A 13,901-nucleotide genomic window follows, 5' to 3' on the forward strand; every position below is an offset into this window, starting at 1 on the left:
TTTAAATATGTAATTTAGAAAATTTAGAATAGATCTTTTAATTTATTAATGAATATTTTATCAATATTTCTGTCAAATCCATTTCTAGTGCAGCTAATGTACTCTCAACAACAAAAAGAAACTGGAAACTCATATAGTTTTATTTATTTTTAGCATAATTCAAAACTGGTTAGTTCAAAATTCATCATGAACATCGTTAACTAATATTCACTTTGTTTATAAATCAGTTCTATATTTCCCATTTCCATCTGTTAGGAGCTATGAATGGACAGATAGGGTGTGAATAAAAAGGTAATTTTATGGAGATTTTACGAATTCTAATTTTGATTCTTATCTAGAGAAATTACTGACATGGAATCCTCATACAAGACTGAAAATACAGAAAACTGCTTGTCGATTCCGACTATTACTATACTTACTCGACAGATGGTTTGAACTTCTTACCAATTACAAGAGACTCATATATATGACTATTATAAGACCTATCTGAACTTACAGAGTTGAGCTTTGGGGTTCTATTAAACCATCAAATTCCTCTCGTACCTAATCCTTAGAATCCAAAATCCTCTGTAAAATCAGTAAAATCCTCCTTACTTTGTCTCAAATAAACTCATACACAAAGACCTTAATAATAGTATGTAACCAATCTAGCCCGAACCAGATATCATTCCTTCCATTATAAACTCCCAAACCAACTATTTTTTAACTTTGCTTCCTCTCCCATTCCTGAAAATCATCCGAGGTACCTGAATAGAAGATATCCTCGAGATCTGCTAATGTAAAAAGGTCATTTGAGTGCTACCAATGGGTAGTTTCTCTGCACGCCTGTATCACCCCATTATAAACAAAAATAAAATTTACTGGATGTTTGTATATAAATGTACAGTTGTAAATTTCAATAAAGATATACCAAAAAAAAACTACTTATTGTCTCGAGACAATAAAGCAGAAAGTTTTGTGTTATCCTCCCGAAAACCATCTGTTTATCTCTGATTTTAATGTATTTCTTTTGATTACTTGACCAATAATGGCTGCTTTCTTCAAAAGTTTAACAAGGACTATATGCAGAGAGATTATGAGCTTTATTTTCCTAGTAACTAATATGAGTAATAGTAATAGTAACTATGAGTGTCCAGTTATTTTTTGTTCTTGAGCATTTTTGTATAACTCAAAGCTGAGTTCTATCTGTGAATTTTAAAAAAGTAATAATTGACTGTAAATGTTATTTACTACCGTTTCAGTACAGAAAACCTTTGTTTTAATAAACTCAAAGAACTAATTTCATAATATCTAAATTAAACCAAAATAAATAGGTTAATTATATAAATAATAACATTTAAAAAAAACTTAAATAAAAAAAACATAAGTATTACATTTTATAGAAAGATTTTTATATTTAATCAATGAGATAAATAATATATGGACCATCCGTTAGGTTAGGCGTTAGTCTATCAATCTTAGATCTGCAGGCGGCGCCGGTTCGAATCCGGTCTGTGGCGTTAACTTTTTCATTGAGTGATGGTCCAACAAAATGAAAAACTTGACTCCCCACCATGGTTAGAATAGGTTGGTCACCTGTAGAGGATTTAAAAACTTGTGTAAATATGAAAAACGTAAATTAAAGAAAATAAAAATAAGATATACAGTGAAAAGTATAAATAAACAATAATTACAAAAAGTTATTAGACAATTAATGAAAACTGAAACAACAGTAAATATTAAAATACTGTACACACTAAAATACAGAAGTAAGAATAACTGAAACAACAGTAAATATTAAAATACTGTACACACTAAAATACAGAAGTAAGAATAAGATAAAGGTTGAGAAAAAAGGTAAATAATGAACAAAATAGGATATCCAGCTTTTTTAATAAAGGAAATCTAGAGAATGAACTTAAGGCAGATGCGAGGTATCAACTGGATAGGGAGTAGGGAATTTGACGGTTAACAAAACTGTTACATTTGAAAGCAATAAGGTTAAAGCAAGATAGAATAAGGAAATTTAAGAAAATATTAAATTTAGGCTGACACCAAATGATAATAAACATAAATACATATAATAAGGTGGAAGGGGAACATATAAATATAGATAAAATACAATAAAAATTAAAAGAATTTGATATAATAGTTTTAAAAGTAACTTACAAATTAATAAATGTTGAAAATTAATTTAATCAAAGATAAATGAAACTAAAATATGAAGAAGATAGGATTGCGGTTAAAAAAAAAAATAAATAATAGTTTTCAACTATTTATTGCCCAACATTTCACCCCACTTTTTAGGTCTTCATCAGATCTGTTCAAGACGATTGCTAAACATATTTTTCAATCATCATAATATTATCTTGAACAGCCCTGATGAAGCCCTACAAAGTGAGGTGAAACGTCGGATAATAAATAGTTGAAAACTATTTTGTTCTTTTTTCTCACAACCCTGACCATCTTCATATTTTAAATTATACAGTCAACTATTTATAATTTATATAATAATTATCATTAATAATTTATATAAATAAAACTAAATTTTAAAAAAAGAAAGAAACGTATCATTATTGTAAAAAAAAAAAAAAAAAATGGTGGGTGGTCAAAGGAGGAAAAATTCACTAATTAGTGAAAATTATGTTTTATTATGAATCAAAAGAGACATTGCGTAAAATGTTTATATGTCAGTTAGATTAATAGTGTAGGAGGCCTCCCGATTGAATCAGTCTGGCTTTTAAATTACAAAAGTTATTCTGACTGACTGTGTAAGAGGTCCTTATAAGGTTACGATTGATTCATATTGTTTTATATAATCAATATTAATTGGTTGTTTAATATTAAAACAATTACTAGGAATTGAGTTTATAGTAACAAGGGTTTACTAAATACAAAATTATGGTTTTCTTTTGCATGTCCTATACATGAAAAACACAACTGTATATGAATTTATTGCCTGTGTTATGTAAATTTTTTGTTTCTAAATTTTAGTTTTATTATTATTAATCTACTTCTGATCGGATGTTCATATTTTTTTTGTAAACTATCAATTTTATTATTTTTGATAGCCTAGGTTATAGTTATGAACTTTCTGCATCAAATTTTTCTCTCATTTTCTTTGGTTTGGAGTTTTTTTTTAAATTATACTTTCTATTAGTTTCTAAAATGAAATGAAGTTTCTTTCTTAATAATTTTTCTATAGTGAGGTATTTTGGGCTTTGTAGCAAAAACGATAAGTAAAGTCGTGTGAGTGAACTCAACTGATATTTTAAAATTTTATTAAGTTAGACTAAAGGATTTAGAAGAGGAGGGTCATTTTAAAACTTACTTGTCATATCTTTAAACTTTTGTTTAGTTCCCTTAGTCTCATTCCTGCTCTAGATATTTTGTAACGTTAAAATAGAAATAAACTCACTATGAGAGATATGGAGATGCAAAAGGGAATGAATCCAAATTGGAAAATTTTTCAAAAAAACCCAAAAATATACATAATTTAAATAATTGATTTCTATTCAAACAATTATTATTGAATCATTAGTTTTTAAACTATATTAGTATTAGATATGTTAAATCTTATGCTATTACAAATATCAAATAAAAAAAATAAATTAACTGGAATTATCCCATTTCGCTAGGGAAATTAAAATAAACAACTCATGATAATTACATTTTTTTGTTCTTTTAGTTTTTAAACATTAATATCAAACAATTATATGAAGAATACAAAAAAAAAAAAAATTTTTTTAAAATGTATTTTGTTTATAGCAATCATCTAAAAGTATCAATAATTTTTCCAAAACTTTAGTACTCCTCCGAAAATCCATTTTGTGCTCCAAGTGACTGTTGGATTTATTTTTATTCTGATATATAAAAATGATTGATCGTAACTGAATATGAAGGAGATGGTCGGGGATTTGGTCAAAAAGGGTCAAAAAATAGTTATCAACAATTAATTTGCTGACATTTTGCCCCACTTTTCAAGTTTTCACGAGGGCTTAAAAAAGATTGAAAACAACTAAAAGTATGTTGAAAATGTAAGATAAGAATCACATATTTTTACTTATGTAAGATAAGAATCACATATTTTTACTTTAAATTAAACTTAAGTAGGGTTAAAAAATAATGCAAGCATAAGTAAACAAATATTTATTAATGAAAAAAAAAATAAAAATAAGATGTTCAACTACAAGAAGTATATATATAAAAAAATAACATTGAGTATTAGATTTAAAATGAACAGGAGACGTAATAAAACGTAAAGATAGAAAAGTAGATATAAGAGAAATAAAAAACAAATATTCTACACACTACTAAAAGACTGAAAACTAAGGAAATAAGATCAGAATAAATAAAATTCAAGAAAAAATAAATGTATATAATAATTATAAATAAATAAAGAGCAAATCTGACCGTTCATCTATAAATTTTTATGGTAAAGATAATTTTAATACAGTATACATAAGATTATACTTATGTATAATAATAGTAATAATATATTATGTATTATAAGATAATACATTTACGTAAGACAGTAGGACAATATTTCACTAAGTATATATGTTTCTTTAAACCATTAATAATTTGCCTTCAAAGCCACACAAATTGATGACTTGGACAATATTATTTAATTAACCATCCATTTTTTTTTAGTTTTCCTGATGATAGTTTCTTTATAGCCAAAATATTGTTGTCTAAAAGAAAAATTATATCTTTGGTGAAATATTATGCCACCTTTAATTATATTATTTCAAAAATTTTTTGAGACAAGGCAATATTTATTAAATAAATCAATTTTATATCCAAATCCGTCTCAACACTTTATTTATTCATTAGTCCAACGTTTCGGCCTTTCTAGCCATCTTCAGGGACATCTTCAATACAAAAATCCTTCTCACATTAATTTATATTTTCTATTTGCAGGCTACTCTGCCCAGGTCATTTTCTTTATTTAAAGTTCAAACCTCTTTATTTAAATTTTAAAACTATTAACATTTATTTTTTCTATAAGATATCAACAGTATAAAACACCACACCATATAACTGTTATACGGTGTGGTGTTTTATACTGTTGATATCTTATAGAAAAAATAAATGTTAATAGTTTTAAAATTTAAATAAAGAGGTTTGAACTTTAAATAAAGAAAATGACCTGGGCAGAATAGCCTGCAAATAGAAAATATAAATTAATGTGAGAGGGATTTTTGTATTGAAGATGTCCCTGAAGATGGCTAGAAAGGCCGAAACGTTGGACTAATGAATAAATAAAGTGTTGAGACGGATTTGGATATAAAATTGATTTATTTAATAAATATTATGCCACCTTTATTGTAGAGATTTATCTTTTTCAAGTCTCAACCCTATCTTTGAGTGTAAAATTTGATCGGATTTAGTTTGTTTTGAGGAAGTAAGCCTGTACCCTCTTAAAGAGGATTTATTCCCTTTTGGATCTCCATGCCTCAAGTCATCTTTATGATAGTTTCATTTTTAATTAACAATAATGAAAATAATGTTATAACATTTTGTTAACTAGTTGACTGATCAGTCCCGTTATTATATCGCATCTGATAATGAGCTGATGATCGATATTTGCAAATCTGAAATCAACTTCTTAAAGTCAAGTTGGAAAAACATCCTTGGCCGGCCGACTGTTATTTTAACGTTCAAGACTATTTATTTAGGTATATCAGTCATCTATCCTTCTTTGATAATAACTTGTCTTGTTGCATCCCGTAGTCATTTAGAAAACTATAGCATGTATCTTTGTTGTCTACTTAGTCTTCTTCTTTGTCTAACATAACCTTGTAAGTGTAGTTATTTTCTCTTTATTATTATTAATTGAAACATTGCTTCGCTTGTGACTAACCTAATGTTCAGACCCTCGACCCGGAGGAATACTACATGCGCACGGATACGGACTTGCTTGCTAGCGATATCAAGATGGACATCAATTTTCTTGCCATGGAATGGTCTATTATAGGGCGTCCTACCTATGTCATTGTCATATCCCAAGCTTTTTTAGGTTAGTTTATGTATTTAATATTGTAATTAATCAAATAACTAGGGTCATTATCTGAAGATGCGCAAATTTCTAAAAATCCCAATAATAATAAATTATAATTCAGATTTGCAAAAATTTATACCTATTTAGTAACATAGTAACTACACTAGTATGACGCGCAGGAATCTCTTTAATTGAGATTTAAAAAAAAATGTTAAAGTGACAGTGTGAACGGTGAATTTTTTGTGAAAGTGAAAACATGCTTTTTGGGAGATGAAGAAAAATATTCTTTTTTTTTTTTTTTAAGAAAAGATAATCTTAAAAAATTGAAACAGTTTAATATTAATGTAAGAATAGTTTATCACTCTGTCATTATTCAACATTTTGGGGAAAATGTGGGAGTGAAATTTACAAGATTTTTATTTATTTATTTTTTTAATAATTTTTATTTCTTTTAAACATGAAAAAGAATATGGAAGCAAAAACCTTTAGCATTTCTCATTGAGAAATAAGAGTTTAGTGAATGAATTACTTTAAAACTCTCCTGTTTTTTTTTGTTATGTGAGGGGTTAAAACGGTAATGGACCAAAGCACAGTTTTCCCTCAAAGACTGTTTCAGCAGAACCGAAGCCAGTGACTAAATGTCCGGTTGGAGGTCTAGAACAATTCCAACAAAGAAGTTATCCATTACCATCCCTTCCCATTCCAGCCATCTAGGCATGTTCTCCTTCAAGCTATGCCTTTAAATATTTTCTATGAGAAATGAAGGAAAAATTGCTGGACCTATGGTTTTTTTCTTTTTCTTTTTATTGATTACAAGAAATAATGAGGCATATTTTTTAATAGAATCCTTAATTATATTATTTCAGTTTCTTGAGACAAGGTAATTATTTATTAAATAAATCAAAACTTGTATCCTTTTTTGTCTCAAAACTTTTTATTTCAACAGTCCAACGTTTCGGCCATTTTAGCCATCCTCAAGGACATCTTCAATTATAAATTCTTCCTCACATTAAATTTAGAATTTCTTTTGCAGGCTATTCTGCCCAGGTCATTCATTAATTATAAGTTAAAAACCTATTTTTTTTATTTAAAATCATAAATATCTAATTCTTCTTATTTTAAAATTATCCACCCAATCACTACCATATGCACAAACCATTATGGTTTGTGTATATGGTAGTAAAATAAAAAATAGGTTTTTAACTTATAATTAATGAATGACCTGGACAGAATAGCCTGCAAAAGAAATTCTAAATTTAATGTGAGGAAGAATTTATAATTTAAGATGTCCTTGAGGATGGCTAAAATGGCCGAAACGTTGGACTGTTGAAATAAAAAGTGTTGAACAAAAAAGGATACAAGTTTTGATTTATTTAATAAATATAGAATCCTTATGTTATAACTGACTAAATCCGTTTATGAATTCAATCAATTGTAAAGCACATAAGAATTTTTAAAGTTCCTTAGCTAGGGGGTTGGACACAGTGAGGGAGTAAAAAAACGATATTTTCTTTATTTTTTTATTTACTGCTTATAAATCTATTTTGGAGCTAAAATATAGCCTTCATAGAAGAATAAAAGGAGTGAAATATTTTATTTGTATTAATTATTATAGTTCTTATTTTTTTTTTCCCCCCAATGGCTGCGGCTCACATTAAAAGTTGAAAATGGATCAGATATATGATTTATATATTTTCAGATAATGACCCAATAACTGTCTATGTATATGTCGTACTAATATTTTTAGTTCATTATAACATTCATGCTAACAAATATGTGTAATAAGTTTTGTCATATATTAATACTTTTGTATATCTTGTAATGATTTTTTTTTTTTTACTTAATGCTCTCAAATTGTTTAAGATTAAGGTAAGTAATCATTGATTAATCATTTAATCATTAATCATTACAATATATCTAAAAGCTACTTATTTGTCTTTATTTATGTTGTGGGGTCTTTAAATTTTATAACCATGTCTATATTTATTTGGAGAGAGAGCTGAAATATTTTCTGTGTGTTGTGAATTGTAAATATTTCAAAATTAAAATTATTTCAACGATTATCAATTGTGGTTCAATAATATAGTGGTTATTACTTTAATAAATATGTAATTATCAATTGGATCAGTTTTAGTTAAAATACTGATTATCGATCAGAATGATTGAGAAAAAGTATTCTTATAACCACATTTAAACCATATTTTAAAAAATAAAACTATAAAGAATGACATTTTTATTTTTAAAAAAACTTATTAGTTTATATAATCTTTTTAAAAGTAATATATGAATTTTAAGTGTAATGTTAGTTAATATATTGGAGATGAAAAGCCTCAAGAAGAAAAAATGTCAATTAATAGTCTCCTAGAGTTGTTTTTATAATACAAAAACATTTTAATAAGATTAGGGGTGAGGAAGTAAGATTAGGGGTGAGGAAGTAAGGAAAGGAAGTTTGCAAATGGCTTTATTATATATTTTTTATTTTATACCAGATTGGCCTGGTGGGCCTTACATGGTTGATATAACCGTTATATTATATATATTTTTTTTAACAGTTGATTATGGGGGGGGGGGTATAGTCTCGTACAAAAGACACCCCTAACATAAAATATACAATGTTATTATTAAAAGAAGAAAATAAAAAATAAAAAAATAGATAAGAAGTAAAATTAATAACAAAAAATAATGATATTGGTACACTTAAATAAAACAAACAATTGCCCTCTAATAGTAAAAAGAAACAAGTTAATTTGAAAAAGGGATGAGAGAAGAAAATAGAAAAAAAAAAATAATAATAATAATGAATAAATAAAATGAGTAATAATAAAAAGTAAAATAGAAGTAGTGACTATGAATTAATTTTATATTTATTAAAATTTATAACAGAACGTCCTGCAGCAGTCTGGGCTTCAGTCTTCGGGTTGAAGTTGGGTTTCCCAGGTTGTAGGTCACTGCTCCTTTAACTGTCGGCAAATGGGAGTGAAACTTCATGAACCGTTTTTTGATATAATCCTCTATTGACTCCATATATAATTCGCGATGCAATTGGCTATTTCTTATGAACCAAGGAGCATTAACTGCAATTCTTAGGACTTTATTTTGAAAAGATTGTAGTTTTTTTCCTTTTCGTGAAGGATGCCGCTCCCCAGACTTCACAGCCTTGCAAATGGCTAAAGTTAAAGAAAAAGGCTGAAAGGTGACTACAATATATGTATATACACAATGAAATTGTTTGAAAGTATTAGGTTGTTTCATATGAAATGTCAGTTTTCATCGGAAAGATTATTTAGTTAAACAACTTAATGTAATCGAAATATTTTTATTCAAAATACTTACCCTCATTTTCTATACATTTTTCCAACTTGTTATCAACTTTTCAATCACAGAACTGAAAAATTCAGGGTTGTATGAAGAAATAAAGTCAGAAAATTCGTTTTTGACATGAGAATCATTTTCAAAAATTTTATCTTTTAGGAAGTTGTCCAAATTTCTGATAAGTGCGGTGAATAAGGTGAGTATAGGGTGAATTTGGTGACGAAGCTCATTTAGTTTCTTCACTGTCTGTCATGACACGTGCATGTGGTCTGGCATTGTCGTGTAAGAGTATAGGTCCCTTAAGATTAACCAATGCAGGTTGTGTTTTTGATGCATGATGTCAATATCACTACAATATGATATGGATGTCATGGTTTCATCTCTAGTTAAAAAGGAGAAATGAATTATTCCTGCTATTGAACACCACACAGAAACCAATAACTTTTTTATATATATGTATATAACCCTATCTTCTTATATTTCAATAATTTTTTCAGATGCAAATTTGGCTTTGGTATATGTCCCAGTCTTTGATCGATATTTAACCACTGACCTCACTGATGTCTGTTGTCATATACAATCCACTTTTCATCACACTTGCTATTCTTTCAAAAAAAGGCTCAGCCGTCAAAAATATTCAATAAATGTAGCAAACTATGAAAGTCCATTAATACCTCTTTGAATTTCTTAAATAATAAAAACGGACATTTCGTGTGAAATAATACAATAATAAATTGCAGATAAAAATCCTCAAGAAGAAAAAAAATGTTAGTTAATAGCTCTGTATAATTGCATTTATAATACAAAAGAAACATCATTAAAATTTACATGCTTAAAATGTAATTGTTTGAAAAAAGAATAAAATAAAATTTATTGTTATATAGTTTTATTGTTTACCACATAGGTTTAATGAGATCCTAACAATATTTTTCTTTAATTATTCTGATTGATAATTAGTAATTTAAGATCTGGCTAGAAAAAGATGCAACAATAATAAAGTTATTCATAATAAATACAAATTTTAATTATCTATTACTTTCTTAATGTCTCTTCCTATACTTTTACAAATACGATTTACATTAATTATTACTAATTATTTTTCCTTTAGATGATGGTAAAATTCCAGTAGCAATGATCACAACATTGAAAAAACTAAAGAGTGGCTATATTAACGGAACAAGGTTCAATATTCATATATCCTGATTTTATTTTAAATAATTGCATATACTGTTTATACAATACTTAAATGCTTTATTTTTAGGGTAACATTAGGATATCTCAAAGATTTCTTAAATACTTCTTGTATTACCAATTTGAGCTTTTTGGGTTGTCAAGAAATCGGAATGCCAGACAGTAAGTTATATACTTAGAAGTTTACATAATCATAATTGTAAAATATTTATTAATTAATTTTTCTTCTTTTGTCTTAATTAGAATTAAATCCAGAAGTACAAAGGTATTTGGAAATGAACATCATGAAGTGTTTGAATTTTCCTTCAAATTTGTTGTCTACAAGGAAAGGCGAAAGAAGACATTCCATTACGAGAAGGCTTTCAGTTAAAGGAGCTATAAAGAAAACTCGAGCTATTATCGGAGACAGTAATTTCAATGATTTTTTTTTTAAACAGAATTTTTATCAGCAAATTATTATCAAGAAATATTTATAAATTTATCTGTAATTTGTAGTTTTTTGAATTTGAAGGCAAACAACTATGGATGGTTATCATTTCCCTTGTGACTAAACAAATTAGTTGGTTAATTATTAATTATTAAACTAGATATCATATTATTTAGTAGTATGTACCATTATAGATATTCGCAACACTCTTCTAAACCTTGACAATCTTAATATAATTCATGCTGGAATATATCAGTGATGTGTAGTCTATGTTTTGATAAACTTCATAATCTTCTCATCTTATACAATATGAGATGATATATTTATAATTATATATTTATATTATGTAATTTATATAATTATTAGACTCATATTATATATTTATCTTAAATAGTAGAGGACTTTTTTTATCTTATATTATATATTTTTAAATACTTTTATTTTTGATTTTCTAACCTTCTTCAGTGTACAAAACTCTGAAATTTCCAATGGAATAAGTTAATTTTTTTTTTTAAAGATCCTGATTATGATAGTAGATTAGATTTTAAGAGGAATCATATCCAGAACTTTTATGAATGGATCTTTCCTGAAGTCATAAATTTTGAATAATCATTCACAATTTTTTACTATTTTTGACCATTTGCTTGCTAATGGTTTGGAAAATCAGAAAACCCTGAAGAACCAAATTGTTTCAGAATTCAATTTCCCAAAGAAAACCGTTATCAGAATTGAAGCTTCATCATCGTAGCAAGCATTTTATAGTCTCTTGGTCAAGGAAACCCAAATAATAATGGGTCATTATAGGAAATTCGACTCTGGAACAATTTTTTTTATGTTTTTAAATTTTTATCACCATTTACTCTTTAAAACCATAACAATAGTTTTGACTTTTGGTAATTTATGCCTTCAGAAGACTGATGCAAAATTTTGTATGAATTTGTCTTACAATATGATTTACTTTAAGAATCTGTAAAGAAAATTACTCCATTCCATTGGATATTCCAGAGTTAGATGTGAACCTTGAGAAGATTATAAAATTAATATTATTCTCTAAAGATACGTTACATACCATGGTTATCACCTAGCAAAAATTAAATACAAATTCCAAAAATTATAGAGGTTAGGGAAAGTTAAATTTTTTATGTATTGATACAAAATCAAAACTATAATTTAAATTGAATGTGTTAGGTGGTGACGTAATTATTGCTAGTGATGAAAGAAGACTGTCCGGAAGTGGATCAACACTGCCCGAACTTCCTAAAGTTCCTCAGAGCCCACGATCTCCTAGCCCTACTGAAACTACCTGGAAACAGTCTAAAAGAAACAGGTATATTTAATTTTCTAATCTCTAAATTTCTGAGCAACCAATTGATAAAAAGAATAAAATTTAGTTTTATATTTTCATTATATATAATTATATATGTTGTTATATTCAAAAAATTATTAAAATAAAATAAATGGAATTTGATATTTTTAACTTAATTCTCATATCTAAAAGATAGCTTGGGTTCAAATGAAAAGCTTTAATATTTAACAGATAGAAGAATTTTATAATATAATAGACTTTTAATCTCAGGGCGGGTTTCAAGGCAATCAGAACACTTAATTAAAATTATATCTATTTTTACAATGTATTTAAATTTAGGTAGAACAAAACTAACCAATTTCATAGAATTTTCTTTTGATGATTTTCTTTGTCTTCTTATTCAAAAAACCAACACTTTCTGTAAACAATCTTTCAGCAAACAAACACTTAACAAAACAAAACCTTGGTCCTGTAAAAGTTTTTTACCCACAATCCACCGAAGTGTGTTGTTTGGCGATCCAAACAAGGAGTCTCTTTTTTCTTCCTGGGCGACTCTCCGATGTTTCCTTTTTCAAGATGTCCACCTTGAACTGGACAAGAGATGATGAGGACCTCCTCATCCAGGAAACATCATTCCCCGCCCGTGCCTAAGCAACGAATGTTCAAAAACCAAGTTTTCTTCCTTCCCCTTCTCTCGTTGTTAGTACTCAACATCGGTTGTAGCACTATGGTTTTGAGTTTTTTCTTATGATTTCATTTATGAATAATTTTCTTTAATACTTATTCTTAACTTCTATTTTTTCTTAAATGTATTGTAATTTCAAGTATTATGGGAAGTTATAATAAAGTTTTTAAATAAATTCAATCTGCTTAACATGGCTGTGTTTCAACGGACTTTTGAAAGGACTCGCCATCTTTGCTTTGTTTTGAACAACATATTTATTATAGACGATACAAAAAGGTTAGCTAGCTTTTAGGTTTAATACTATAAATAAACATGTTGAAATGATAAATCACATAAAACCTACTAGCAATCATTTATATATAAAAAATAACTATTTACTCATAAGAGGATATTATACTAAAAATCAGTTATATATAAAAGATAATGATTTACTCATAAAAGAGCATATTACAATATATAATTATTAATTCATAAAAAGGATCTGACTGTGGTGTTTTATTTAGTCTCTGCGATTTAACTATGCCTTTAAAACTGCAATCCTCTTAGTATTTGTATTGTGAATTTCAATTTTTATCTTTACAAAATGGCCTCATTAGTCCAGATTTAAATTTTTTTAAAATTTATTATTTCCCCCTTTCATAATTTGTGTTCTTCATAACGATTTTTCAGAATTGGCAATCCGAACAATAAATTCTTTTTGCTTAGACATTCCTCAGAGGCACAGTACGCTTCGACCGAAGTCGAAGAACTGTTCACAATGTTGAGAGAATCGGAAAATTTAGAAGAACAAGGCGATATTTTACAATACCTAATCGATACTCAAGGAATGGATTTCAAAACAGGTAATGCAACATGTTTGTGTGAGTATGTGTAGAATAGAAAAGTCCAGATATTTTACATTTAGACCTGATTTACTATAGTTAGTGGTATACTTAAAGTTAAATATATTTTCCAGGAGTGGCCTCATTATGCTTCATATTTAGACAGAATTAAATCC

General features: G+C 27.4%; 1 protein-coding gene across 3 annotated transcripts in view; it reads left to right on the forward strand.

Annotated features, from left to right (window-relative positions):
• The window catches only part of LOC106690414 (probable phosphorylase b kinase regulatory subunit alpha), a 39,434-nt gene that overhangs the window by 10,919 nt on the left and 14,614 nt on the right, over positions 1-13,901 (forward strand). Inside the window, exons 12-17 of one of the 3 annotated variants that reach the window (XM_014436900.3) lie at positions 5,857-6,001; positions 10,404-10,476; positions 10,557-10,648; positions 10,730-10,894; positions 12,102-12,240; positions 13,574-13,746. In XM_014436900.3, coding sequence (XP_014292386.1) covers positions 5,857-6,001; positions 10,404-10,476; positions 10,557-10,648; positions 10,730-10,894; positions 12,102-12,240; positions 13,574-13,746 — 787 coding nt within the window. Of the gene's footprint in view, positions 1-5,512; positions 5,661-5,856; positions 6,002-10,403; positions 10,477-10,556; positions 10,649-10,729; positions 10,895-12,101; positions 12,241-13,573; positions 13,747-13,901 lie in introns of all 3 variants that reach the window. The other 2 variants (XM_014436207.3, XM_014437570.3) reach the window with 2 other exon arrangements.

This window comes from Halyomorpha halys, unplaced genomic scaffold (genome assembly GCF_000696795.3).
Source record: "Halyomorpha halys isolate HHAL.00 unplaced genomic scaffold, Hhal_1.1 Scaffold1.1, whole genome shotgun sequence".
Taxonomy (NCBI): Eukaryota; Metazoa; Arthropoda; class Insecta; order Hemiptera; family Pentatomidae; genus Halyomorpha; species Halyomorpha halys.